This window comes from Pygoscelis adeliae, unplaced genomic scaffold, assembly GCF_000699105.1.
Source record: "Pygoscelis adeliae isolate BGI_AS28 unplaced genomic scaffold, ASM69910v1 Scaffold15, whole genome shotgun sequence".
Classification (NCBI taxonomy): domain Eukaryota; kingdom Metazoa; phylum Chordata; class Aves; order Sphenisciformes; family Spheniscidae; genus Pygoscelis; species Pygoscelis adeliae.
The window spans coordinates 6,314,714-6,328,965 of NW_008824988.1; the positions used below are offsets into that span (position 1 = coordinate 6,314,714).

Consider the following 14,252-nt stretch of genomic DNA (forward strand, 5'->3'; position numbering starts at 1 on the left):
CTTTGGCCAGTTTGGCTGTGCCCCCTCCCAGCTTCCTGTGCACCTCCAGCCTTCTCAGTTGGTAGAGCATGGAAAACTAGAAAGTCCTTGGCCAGTGTAAGCACTACCTAGCAACAACTAAAACATCGGTGCCTTATCAATTTTGTTCCCATCCTAAATCCAAAACACAGCACTGTACCAGCTACTAGGAAGGAAATTAACTCTATCCCTGCTGAAACCAGGACATCTACCAAAAGTAGCTATCATCGCATCAGCATATCGTTGTTTGTGCCATCCATTGTTTGTGTAGTTTTGTAAATGGGCTAGAACGGAATGGGGTTAACTGCTCTCTCTGGTGGCTGATGCTTGGCCTGGGAGCAAATGCCAGGGAGTAGAGAATTGTTAAAAAATTCCGAATCTGAATCTGTAGAGGAAGACAGTCGATGGGGTGTGGCTGCACAGGTATCACTGCTAAATTCGTCAAGGCCTTTAGAAGTTCAAAACGTGACACATGCCTTGAAAAATGCAGCAGTCTGCCAGTGCCTCTGTGTGTGGAGATGTTGCTAATTAAAAGAGAAGAAAGAGAAAGAAAAGACCAGTAAACTATTTGCTGAAAGCTATTTTTGCTTTAGAAATAAATTATAACTGAGTATTGAGTCAACTAGAAGTGAAATCCCGTAGAATATGCATTCTGGTGACTGAAGAAAAAACAGTGCAGGAGAAAGATTTGTGAACAATCTACGGTGGCGGTAACTGATAAGAACTCATTAAATGGAGAAATGACAGCTAATGGAATAAAAAAATATGGCATTTTACTTTTTTTGGATGTGTTTTTTAATGTTTTTTGCAAACTATTGTGTGATTCTGCCATGCTCCTGATCTGCAGTTTGAGTTAGTGAGACAAAGTTACCTGAAGTTATTCTGGTGTAAGCACTGCAGCATTTTTTTAAGAATTCTGTGACTAGTATAATTCTAGAAATTAAATTTAAAGACCTGTAGCAAATAACAACTGGTTAATCAAATAGCTAAGATGTTAAGTAGCCGTCCACAATGTTTGTTGTATATGAAAATTATTTTAACCAAATAAAATCCAAAACACAGCACTGTACCAGCTACTAGGAAGGAAATTAACTCTATCCCTGCTGAAACCAGGACATCTACCAAAAGTAGCTATCATCGCATCAGCATATCGTTGTTTGTGCCATCCATTGTTTGTGTAGTTTTGTAAATGGGCTAGAACGGAATGGGGTTAACTGCTCTCTCTGGTGGCTGATGCTTGGCCTGGGAGCAAATGCCAGGGAGTAGAGAATTGTTAAAAAATTCTGAATCTGAATCTGTAGAGGAAGACAGTCGATGGGGTGTGGCTGCACAGGTATCACTGCTAAATTCGTCAAGGCCTTTAGAAGTTCAAAACGTGACACATGCCTTGAAAAATGCAGCAGTCTGCCAGTGCCTCTGTGTGTGGAGATGTTGCTAATTAAAAGAGAAGAAAGAGAAAGAAAAGACCAGTAAACTATTTGCTGAAAGCTATTTTTGCTTTAGAAATAAATTATAACTGAGTATTGAGTCAACTAGAAGTGAAATCCCGTAGAATATGCATTCTGGTGACTGAAGAAAAAACAGTGCAGGAGAAAGATTTGTGAACAATCTACGGTGGCGGTAACTGATAAGAACTCATTAAATGGAGAAATGACAGCTAATGGAATAAAAAAATATGGCATTTTACTTTTCTTGGATGTGTTTTTTAATGTTTTTTGCGAACTATTAGTGTGATTCTGCCATGCTCCTGATCTGCAGTTTGAGTTAGTGAGACAAAGTTACCTGAAGTTATTCTGGTGTAAGCACTGCAGCATTTTTTTAAGAATTCTGTGACTAGTATAATTCTAGAAATTAAATTTAAAGACCTGTAGCAAATAACAACTGGTTAATCAAATAGCTAAGATGTTAAGTAGCCGTCCACAATGTTTGTTGTATATGAAAATTATTTTAACCAAATATTGAGGATGGAATGTAACAGGCAATTACTGAATACAGAGTGAGAACAGCAGTACTCTGGAGAGAGAACAAACTCCCTAGAAAGTGCTTGAACAGAGATATGAGTCATTACATGTACACTGCAGTTTTCAATACTTTAAAGCAGATTATTGCAATTTCCTATTAATCTGATAATTGAATCTTATTTTTCCTCAGGGTTTGGAAGGTCCTTTTGGCCCTAGGGGACCTCGGGGACCTCAGGTAAGGGAACTAAAAGCTACCAAATAAAAAGAAAACACATTATATTCTGTAAGGTTCTTCTGCATACAACCTGTCAGCTCTGTGGAGAGCAGCACGTTTGGTGCATGAGACACCAAGACAGCAGAGTCTGGCAAATCTTTGTCTTTTGGAAATAATTTTCAAAGAAAAAATCTTGGCTGCTGCTGCTGCTTAAAGCTGCTCAGAGGTGTGTGGCCCACTTGGGCTCTCCAACTGCAGAGATCTCCTCTTACCCTTAGAGTATAATCGTGCCCTGTCATACCCCTACTTGCTAAATTCCTCTTCTATTACGTGGCAGCATCCAGCTGTATCTTGGAAAGCTGTACACAGTCCTTCTTGAAACATAAGGCAGCCAGAAAGACTGAAATTTGTTGGAGAGGCTAAAATCTGCAGTAATTATTTCAAAACCTGAGCAATGAGTCAGAGAAAGTCTCAGTGTTATTAGGAGCAGAGATTGTTACCACTCTCAGATCAGTGATCATTTATTTGTTATCTGCGCAGAAGTCCAGATCGTCCTCTTCTCTCTTTGCAGTTGCTGAAAAGGGTTATTGCTGTCTTTGTGTTTCTTACAACCTGTGTAATTTCTGTTTAAAAATTCATAGTAGACGTGTAAAAAGAGCTGCTGTATGGAGTAGAGATCTCAAGAACTTATACCAGTCTCCTAGTAGATCCATAGGTGATGTGGAATGATGAAGGCCAGCACTTGCCCACTCACTTCTCTACCGAGCCTGTTTCTGGGTTATACGAAAGAAAACATAAGGGGGGCATAATAGGGTAACAGAAATTTATTACATGGGATTAAGATGTGAACATTTAGTCCTAAATGCCATTTTCAATGTTTTTAAATTATGTTTTTCTGCTTTCCTTTTGCTTGGCAATGGACATGCAATAATGCTACAAATTTATTAATTTATTATTTTATGCTCCAGTAATTCTGTTTGGTAAGCAATTAGTAAAGATGTGATCTGTGCCCCAAAAGATGACACTTATTTATTCTTGTTTATTAAAAAATGGAAACACACGGAGTCTAAGAGTTTTTTGGCCAATTTTGACAGGAATTAATGAGACAAATCAGATCACCAATCATCAGCATTCCCCTACATAAATTCAACTCACCGTGCGGTATATGTTCAGTTTTGCACACCCTATAAAGTACCAGCTGCTGTTGCAAGTCAAGCCTCGTACAATGACATAACCTGATTATTTTAAGGCAAAATCAATTTGTTTTTTTTTCTTTTTATATACAGCATCACTGCAATTACTCCTACATTATCCTGGTTTTGAGCTTGATGTTACATATCGTCATATAGTACAATGGTCTACATTCAGTTGAGGTTTGAAAGGCTCATTACAAAAAAAAATCCTAACTGCTGGAAAACAGAAGCAGATGAATGTACCACTATACAAGAGGACTAATCAATGGTTACAAGGATTTACTGTAATTCTGAGCTATGAGAACTAAGTAATTACCATGGGAACTACAACCTGCTTAATGACTAAAAGGAAGATAGCATGCAATGAGCTTGAGAATGATTTATCTTATGTATTTATATTAACAGATTATATTATGTATTTCTATTAGCACACCCTGCCTCAAGCACATTGCCATTTTACTGCTGGGACATTTGTCCCTCTCACATCATGGTCATAATTTTTTACCTCAGGAAGAACAGCTTATAAAAATGTGATTTTTTCAAAGCCCCTTTTGGAAATGCTTTTCAACTACTAAGAGATTTTAAAGAAATATTTTAGTTCTTTATATGACACCAAGGTGCTAAGAGAATGAAGTAGAGTTTGCTTCTTTTGAAACAAACAAAATGGCAAGATTCCTTTTAGTAAACAGTACTCAATTAAAACACATAAACCAAGGAGTAAAGCCATATTACTGAGAGTTTGTGCACAATACAAATTCCTTTTAGTAAATAGTACTCAATTAAAATGCATAAACCAAGGAGTAAGGCCATATTACTGAGAGTTTGTGCACAATACAAATTCCTTTTAGTAAATAGTACTCAATTAAAATGCATAAACCAAGGAGTAAGGCCATATTACTGAGAGTTTGTGCACAATACAAATTCCTTTTAGTAAATAGTACTCAATTAAAATGCATAAACCAAGGAGTAAGGCCATATTACTGAGAGTTTGTGCACAATACAAATTCCTTTTAGTAAATAGTACTCAATTAAAATGCATAAACCAAGGAGTAAGGCCATATTACTGAGAGTTTGTGCACAATACAAATTCCTTTTAGTAAATAGTACTCAATTAAAATGCATAAACCAAGGAGTAAGGCCATATTACTGAGAGTTTGTGCACAATACAAATTCCTTTTAGTAAATAGTACTCAATTAAAATGCATAAACCAAGGAGTAAGGCCATATTACTGAGAGTTTGTGCACAATACAAATTCCTTTTAGTAAATAGTACTCAATTAAAATGCATAAACCAAGGAGTAAGGCCATATTACTGAGAGTTTGTGCACAATACAAATTCCTTTTAGTAAATAGTACTCAATTAAAATGCATAAACCAAGGAGTAAGGCCATATTACTGAGAGTTTGTGCACAATACAAATTCCTTTTAGTAAATAGTACTCAATTAAAATGCATAAACCAAGGAGTAAGGCCATATTACTGAGAGTTTGTGCACAATACAAATTCCTTTTAGTAAATAGTACTCAATTAAAATGCATAAACCAAGGAGTAAGGCCATATTACTGAGAGTTTGTGCACAATACAGCACTTGGGACATCACTGTACTCTTATGAGACAGTTATTCCCTAGTTTGTAAAGTTACGATTTGAGCATAATTTGGAACACTAGCTATATTCATGTCATTCACTGTTTTCCCCCCAACATTTGATTTGTGGTCGTATAACTGTTACTTAGGTGTGTGATTGCATTTTTGCATGCTTTATGCAAAAGCTGCAAAAGAAAGGAGAAAATAATAAATATTTTTTTTCTGACTGGAAATCCATGGGAGATACAAAATCACAGATATTCCAAAATTTTCATATCTGTTTGTGAGCCAAAATGCAATATTCTGGAGGATTTACTAAAGCTATTAATGATGGTAGCTGAAAGGGATTATTTTTGTTTCTTTTTGGATAGTCATGTGTTTCCTGTAGTTTATCATAGTTAAGAATGAGAATGCACACACTCTGAGCACATTTTTGTGTCAGCAATGAAACCAATACATTTACATTTGGGCCAGTTTGTGTCTTTTTATAAGCATAAAATGATCCATATTTGACCCAGCATTTTTACTACAATAAACTGTAATTTTGTGGTATTATTCTTTTGATAGCTCATGATTTTTTTTTTCTCCAGTCACTTAAAAAACTTCATGAGGCTTCCACTTCATTTTGATTGTCAGCTCTGTTAGTGGTAGTTGCAACAACTGACCAATCTGACCCAACTGGGCAGCCCAGCAGATGCCAGTGGGATGTTCACTAACTCACAAGTCGGGTTCCCGTAAGAGTGAAAGCTTTAACGCCGGACTTGGGTGTAATCTATTCATCCTGTGATCTTATTGCTCTTCATAATTATCAGACCTACTTTTTTCTAGCTACCATACCAGCCACTGTATTGGTGAAGGGACCTCCTCAAATGTCATCACTCCAGACAGAGTACCTTACCTGCTCTGTCTCTTCCAAAGAGCCATTAATTATTTCCTTGTGTGAGGGGACACAATGGTTGTAGTAATGTCAGGGAATTAAAATTAATCTCAGCTCATCATCAGAGAGAGATGAGGGGAAGTGATTTCTTACAAACGGAGCTAAATAGGACATGACAGCTTAGTTTATTTGCTTGGGCAGAAGAGAGAATATGAAAATATGGCAAAGTCAGGAGCAGGAGGAGAAAGGAACGGAAAGCTTCAGATAAAACAGATGCAATTCACATGGAGTAGTAAGATATCCTTTCTGCCAGCACTGGTTATTGAATATTAACAATATTCAATGTGTTGGGCACTTCCCAGGGTAGGACACAGAAAACTCTTGTCCTTTAGAGCTTAGCATTGTGCTGTGTTTTACTGTACCCTGTTCAGGCTGAATTCAAAAGAAACTTCACATGCCTCTTCAAAAGCAACTCATTCTATACTTTGGCTTTTGTGTAGGGTATCAGCGGACCTCCAGGTGAGCCAGGCCCAAAAGGCATTCAAGGAAGCAAGGTAAGATGTAGTTGTATATGTGTAGATGTTATTTATGTAGGGAGAGAGGATGCAGAAACTCTGTGTAGAATCTTTATACTCTACTCTCCTTTTTCCTCAGTAGTTTTTTGTTAGTGGTGTCCTTTGCACAGCAATATTGTACACCACCTGCTTGGTGCACCATAGCGTCATCGTGATATGAAGGCTTTGTATTGTTGGCACATGCAGCCGGTTCTCCATCTGGGTCTCCGAGAGCATTTTGTAGGGCCACAGTAGGGTGCTACCAAGGACCTGCCTAGAGCCACAGCACTTAGGTTGGAATTTAAATCACCTGAATATGTATCTTGGCTTCTGCTATCACTTGGGAAGTTTTTTCTAGAATATTTTTGACTAAAATGCCTTGTGTTTAAAGATTTTAAGTAATTCTAGATGGTGGTTATAAAATCTTTAGATTGAGTATTTTAAGTCATTTTTAATTGCTTGTATACTGTAAAAACTCAAGACAACTTTGAAATTGGTAGAGGTGTAAGATTTGATGATGATTAATGCCTTAGTTATGTTTAAAATAGATCATTTAAAGTTAATGACTACAGCTTGTCAAGCAAAATCAGTTGGATAAAGTATCTGATTAATTTAGGCAGTCTTCTGGCTTGCAAACTTTTGGGAAATTGCTTTATGTGAATACAGTTGTCTTGCCCATGGGACAGCTATTAACATCATTGTTCAGTACAGAAAGATCTTTCATGTATCAGTTTGAAAATGTAGAGTCTAATGACAAAGACTTTCTACCACGGGATTATTGATAGCCTGGTTAATACAATGCCACATCTAAGTTATACAAGGCAATGAAATTCACACAAAGCAGTTTGCCAAAGATGCAATATTTAAACACTTATATTTTGTTTCTTAGGCAACAATTTCATTTGAAGATTCACAGAAATAAATTTAGATATGGGAAATGTTCACGGTAAAAAGTTTGGAATACTGGCATCCATCATGATTTTCCTCTTCCTGACAAATGCTTTTTCATACTTTTTATTTCTTCATCTTCTCAACAAAATGCTTGATTAGGAAAGCTGCTACAGAATATTTCAGAAGTGGGGAAAGAAAGAGCATGATGGGTCTGAAAGAAGCTATTCATACATGTGGTGGAAAAGTCATGCCTCTCTTTAACTTCAGCACAGCAAATGACTAATTTTTCTCTCTGCCATTTCACACTGATCAGTCCAAGATAGTACTGCCAGATACTTTTATTATACACTAAACCGTATTTGTTGAATGTTGTTTGTCCTCCTGTCAGTCTCTTCACACACTTTCATGTCTGTAAAATACATGCAGTTGTCTCCAGAATTCTTCTACCTGGATATAATATTTATGGTCTTTTGTTATACTTCAGCTGCAGATTTTCAGTATGAATAAGAAAGAAAGTTCCCTCTTTTTTCAGCTTCCAACTCTGCAACCTGCTGTTTAAAGTTTATAGTCAAGGTTTTTCCAGGCTCAGACATCTTTCGTAATAAAAATATCACCAGGCAAGTTTAATTAATACACTTAGGTAATTATACTTAAAAGAGTATAGCAGAAACATATGTATGTTTAGAGGTTATCTCTTGTCCATACCTAGCACCTAAGCTAACCTTTGACATTTTGGAGCTTATCTGAGATGAGTGAAAAATTTTTTAATTATCAGTACAGATAATCGGTGGTTGTTTACAGCTTAATAAACACCCATTCAGCTAGTAAAGGTCAAGGCCTTTTTTGGTTCACACACATAGCAGTCTTTCCAATATCTTTTGTCCTTACAGAAGGATTATTCAATTGCTCTTTTAAAATTAGTTTTCATGACACATAATACAATATCTCTGAAAAGTGGCAGTTATTTATAACTGCCTTGGATAAAATAAATAAGTCTATTCTCAGTGCAGTTCCTTATACCCGTGGCCTTTCCATGCTAATACTTTCTGCTTTTTGAGCTGAACTAGTGACTTCACCCCAGTTTAGCAGAGCTAAAGGCAGTTGCATGGCATTAGTATCGACGTGACATAACACAGAACACCGCTGCTGAACACTTTTATTCATTGTTAGTGGGCCGTGTTGAGGTTTGAAAGAGGAGATTCAGTTCCTCAAAATACAAACTCCGGATCAAGCTCAGCCTACAGATGTTTTGGGTCTCATTTGTGAAGTCTACAGTTCACTCATCTATCTGGCCAGCTCAGTCCATCCCACACCTCTATAAGGCAGTGCTGTACCCGTTCTCTTGCTTTGCAGTGCCAGGTGGCAGACACAGATGGGGACAGTGTCATCTGTGTGCTATCTGGATGCCCCTGGCTCTGGCAGCCACCAGCAGGAGAGTGTTGATGGCATTGCAACTTCAGCTAATTTAATTTGACTTGTCTGAAGCAAGGTAGCATGGAGTCTAGAAACATTGTCCAAGAAATTACTTAAAAGAACTTTTCATACCTTACTTCTTCTGTTATTCATATGCATTTTCTTATTCTCTTTTAAGGTGCTGGCTAATCTGTCAGTGTGAAGTCTCACTGGCTGCACAATACTCTACTTCCATCTCTTTTCATGATATTGCCTTATCATATTGCCCGTAATTAGTTGAATCTCTCTCAAAGACCCACTGCCTGCATTGACCAGCTTTCCACTGATTACAACAGGAAATCAGCCAACCTGTTTCCACGTAGACATCTAAGTTTAGGAGTGATCATATGGAGCTGAATCACATCCTTAACCTCTTAAAGTCTTTCTGATGCACTTCGCAATCAGTGCTTATCTTTAATAACCTCTTTAATATACAAGCAAACTTCATCACTTTACTTTCACCCTCCATTATAGTCATGTATGAATATGTTGAACAGCCTATATTCTTCACAGAATGCAGCTCAGCGTGGCATTAACTAAAACCAGTTTTTGCTATTAAGCAAGCTTTAAAAAAAGTTTTCTCTATTTGCATTTCTGCAAAGTTATAACATCTCAAAAACATCTAAATAGTTTTATTACCATATATACAAACCTTCTCTATAAAGAGGCTGAGGCATTAAAAATGACAAATTTGAACTCTGCTTCTATAAAAATAAAAATACATGTTAACTCATCTTATATTATTATCAACTTACCTGACTAAATATATTTCCATTTAACCAAATGCTGAACGTGCATGTTAACAGTAAACCTACAACACAGTATAAAACGTAATAACTTTAAGAGAAAAATATTAGAGAGTAACAGGACATTTCACTCAAACACAGTTAGGAGTTGGGAACTGGCTGTTTTCACTGTGTATCTCCTGTCTTCTGAAGCAGTCATCTTGGTCCTGTTCCCCAAGCATGTTCTGAGCAAAGGACCAGGATTATTCAGTTTGTTTTCTGTTTTACTGACTTTCTATTGCCTATTGGCAACGTTTCAATAGAAAGATGTTAAATTTACAAAAGAAAAATCATATCATTAAAGCCAAATTCTGTGTTATTTTCTGTCTCTCACTAACTTAAAATACCAAGAAAAAATACCATTCACAGCTGTGCTTTATATTTTCTTAGACGTTTGCTTCACTTTAAGGCATTCTTCAACTTCATCAGCCACCACATACTACCTGCATTGTAACATAAAATAAAAACTTGAATCAAAGTGTACCATGTACCTCATTCAGCTGTAAAACATGTAAAGAAAATTACAAAAACCCCATAGGAAAAAAATTTGTGGTTCTTTTAAGTTATCACACACAATTAATTAATTGAATTTGCAGAACATCAATTTATAACCCTGGGTCTAAGGTAGAGACACTCAACTCTTGTCAGACTGCAGCTTATGGGAGCAAGGAACTCAGATTTTGTGTTCCTTGTCTCACTAAGAATGCAAGGATGGCCCACGATACGATTTTGCTGGCTGATGCAACCATTTCCAAAAACCCAGAAGACACTACCTCACTTAGAGAAAGACTAAAAGTACCAGAAGCAGAAAGTCGGCAAAGAGAAAAACCATGCCACTCTTGGTTCTGCTCCAGTAATATCCCATATTCCTGCCTAGACGGCCAGGATTTGGCTAGATGGCTGGTTAATAGGTGGTTTGGGGATTAAACCAGTTGTGGTTGCTTTTGCTTGGTTTGTTTCTCAAAGATCACATTGAATTTACTACAGGAAGCCATAGGCGTTCAAAAGGGGACACAGGACATAAAGTCAGTACTCTCTATTAATAGAAACAAAAGATTTACTTGCTCTATAAATGTAATATATTCTGTCATAAGCAGTAGTGTCCAGAAACATTATCCAGTGAGAATCCCATCTCTCTTCCAACATTCCCAGTAACCTGTTTTCTGTCATTTTCATACGTGGGTTCTACATCTCTCTTAACTGCATTGGTTAATACAGTAAAATAGTGTCCTAACTGGCTACTGCACGTACTTTTATTTATTACCACATATATTATGTGGCTATGTTCTCATTAGAAGAAAGCTTTGCCCTTCAATAGCAATAAAAAACAGGAAAAATGCAAATATTCTAACACAAAAGGACTTGATGCATCTTGGTTTCTTCTCTAAAAAGGAAACGGAATTACCAGGATTCTTCTGGAAAACCGAGGTCTAAGAATTAATATAATGCCCTTTATTTTGGTCAAGCAAACTTCTCAGCCCTAAGGTTCTGCTGCTTACATTTTTGCAAAGCTAAAGTACCTCATTGGGGTCACCAATGTAAAATGTGCACATCCACTTTCCCCTAGTATTCTTGGTGTTAGATAAAAAATGAATCTTCAAAATAGTAGGCATTATTTTGTCTGTTTTCATTAATTTATTAAAAAATGCTTAACTAATACTTATTTAAAAAAAAAAACAAAACAACAACATATTCTATACAATAGCACCAGTAAGGTTGCATAAGAGTGTTCAAGGTAATTTTGAAAATGTGTTTGTTAGTGAGGGGAATAATAGTGACTATTCACAAATTTCAGTGGACAATTTGCAAACAGAATGGTACGGTTACAGATTATAAAATTGGGGCATAAAATCAGGAGGTGGGCATGACCTGTGTTCCACTCATAAAGAAGTGATGAACAGGGAGTACGTACAGTTATCATTTCAGAAGTGAGTTGTTTAAACTCTTAGACCAGCTAATAGAAATAAAGTACACATTTCTAGAAACCATGAGATATTCATGGAAAGACTGAACACAACACATTCTTAAAAGCCACTGCTATAGTAAGAGCCTCTCTGGAAAATTTCATATGCATAGTAAGATTCTGAATTAGAGTCTAAAGTTGTATGAACAGACATGTATTCAAACTTTTAAGGAAACAATTAAGTTTGAATGTGGGTATTCAAAGCAGTTATTCCCATAAAAACATCTTGGGATAATCCTGTGAGAAACCCATCATTACATATTTCCCTGAAAATGTGTCCCAGAATGAACTGATAAGGGATGCTGCTGCTTCTCTGCTGACTTATAAATTCTTTCCTTACTTATGTGGCAAGTTACATCTTTCCCAGGAGACTGAAAAATCCAATTTCCCTGTAAATAAGTATAGTTCCTAGGTACCTCAACTAGCTTAGAAATACAAAATATCAATAATGTCCGTTAAAATATCTTTATCTACTTGCATTGGTGTTGCCAATGTTTACTTTAATGATAAAATCATTATATTTGAAAGATTATTTTTTACTATAACTTAATCATTATCACACTGTAGACTGAAATACAGAGTCTTTGTGTTCCTTACAGTATGTACGTGCTTTCTTGAAAGTAAGGAAATTATTTATATTGGCACTAACTAGTACTCATCATAACACAACAAACTATTTTTTTGGGGGGAGTTAGACTGTTAAGTATGTTCCAAGCTTAAAATGGTACAGTTTTAATATGTAAAAATATTAAGCTCAGATCAAGTGTAATTTTCCTTCCCCTTGCTCTAGCTGATATTAGATGCCACCTGAAGGAAAATCCCAATAGGGAGAGAAAAAAGAATTTGAGCACAGTGTTAGACAAAGAAAATAAATTACGAAGAAGCTACTTTGAAAAGCAGGCTTTTCCTTCTGCATGCAGAGATAATGTTATTATTGCCAGCACTGTATGGTTTTAGTAAATTCCACATTACCTGTAGCACCAAGACCACAGAAGATAAAAGTCAGGCTTACTAATAGCCATATGAAGTTTGAAATATACAGTCTTTAAAATAGATTGAATAGTTTAAGTTTCCAAGTTTTGCATGTTGTCTGGTAGAAGGTGGGGTTTCTTTCTCCGTTAATATTCAGGCACCCTCTGCTATCAGTGAGAAAGCATTCACCAGAACAAAATTTTCATACTACCTTACATGCTTTTATCATAAGGGCTGTTTACCCTGCCTACACCAGTACCTACTAGTACAGCTGCTGCGAGGCAGATTACATGACACCAGTCATTGGAGAGAAAACTATGTAATGTTTTTATCATGGCTAAAAAAAGAGCTTTTGGAAAAACATTAACTTCAGTAGGACTCCCATCTGCATTCGAGGCAGCGCATATATTAGCATAGCTCTGTCATGTGGGTGAACTTGCGAAGGAGTGAATGATTTGCGATAGGAAGCATCCCTCAGAGTTCCTGTCCTTGGAAAGTTCTGTCAGGGGCTGTCAGAAATAGATACAAAACACAATGTCTGTTTGGACGACAGGACAAAAAATTTGGAAGACCCTATCCAAACACAACAAAGGGGGTTGGTTTATTGTTTCAGCTGGGAGATGAGCCTGTATTTATCAAACATCGTTTTTCAGAATGGAACAAGTTCCTACACCATTTCAGAGGTTTAATTTTGACAAATAGAGCCAACATGCTTAGTGGCATTTGCTGTGCCCTGAGTAACCTACTTACACATAGCAGTGCTCCATGCTGCTGAATTATGTTTTCTTTTATCTGATAGATTTTTTAAAATATATTTTCAACTTTGCATATCTTTTGCATTCATTCTGTGGGGCATGCTAATACATCATGGCACAACAGAGATCCCAGGCTGCCTTCTCCATGAAAGAAATGAGGACAGTGAATTTGAACAGCTAGTATTTAGCATACTGCCTGGCCTTACAGCAGCCTGTGCCTATTTCTTTCTCACTGAGGCACCTCTTCCTTGAAGCGGGGAAGTCCATCCCTAACTAGACTGTCTCCAGGCCCTGAAGCTGCGTGGAGCTGTATCTGTTAATGTTGTTTGTCAAGTGGAGAGCTATTGAAGTAAGAGTTGGTGGTGAGGTAAGGGAGCCTATAGGCTGAAAGGCAAAACTTCTTGGGCACCAGGCTTGTGTGCTTGGCTTAACATTCTTCCAAAACCCATGCTTTGTGCATCTTGACCAGCTTTGCAAGAAGCACAGCTGTGGGTAGAAGTGGCAGAAGTATCTCTGTCCTTGAGGGAGTGTCTACGCATGGAAATTTGCTTGCAAAACTTTGTACTGAAACCTTAATACAACAGTTCTACCTGTATAGCTCCCATGAGGATGATTTTGCCCTGGAAGCAGAGCACACCACGGGGCTGGGTGTGTGTAACTACAGCACTGTGGCTTTGCTGATACCATTCTGTCAGTGCACTTCTACATACTGACGCACAATCAGAAGCTGAACTTCCATTGATGCTTAGATGCTTGTGACCTGTTGGCATGAATGAAATTTCAATAGCCTAAATTACTACTGTTGGAAATGAAATGGAGGCTTCTAAATCACTAAAACCCTTCTGAAAATGTTGCTTTTAGTATATATTACTTTAGAAAGAGATTGTATAAAACATTTCCTTACATATTTCCCCTACTTCTTGTCTAAACAGAACAAGCCCCAAAAGCCCTGAAATTCAGCTAGCTGTTGGCTTAAAGGACAACAGTACTTAAAACAGAGAGTTTGTAAAGAGAATTAAAGAGGAGAAAAGTA

General features: G+C 37.0%; 1 protein-coding gene across 1 annotated transcript in view; it reads left to right on the top strand.

Annotated features, from left to right (window-relative positions):
• The window catches only part of COL28A1 (collagen, type XXVIII, alpha 1), a gene marked incomplete at its 3' end in the record, with an annotated part of 46,771 nt that overhangs the window by 9,081 nt on the left and 23,438 nt on the right, over positions 1 to 14,252 (top strand). The window contains exons 12-13 of the mRNA XM_009326130.1: positions 2,170 to 2,214; positions 6,348 to 6,401. Of these exons, the coding sequence (XP_009324405.1) occupies positions 2,170 to 2,214; positions 6,348 to 6,401 (99 nt within the window). The remainder of the gene's footprint in view (positions 1 to 2,169; positions 2,215 to 6,347; positions 6,402 to 14,252) is intronic.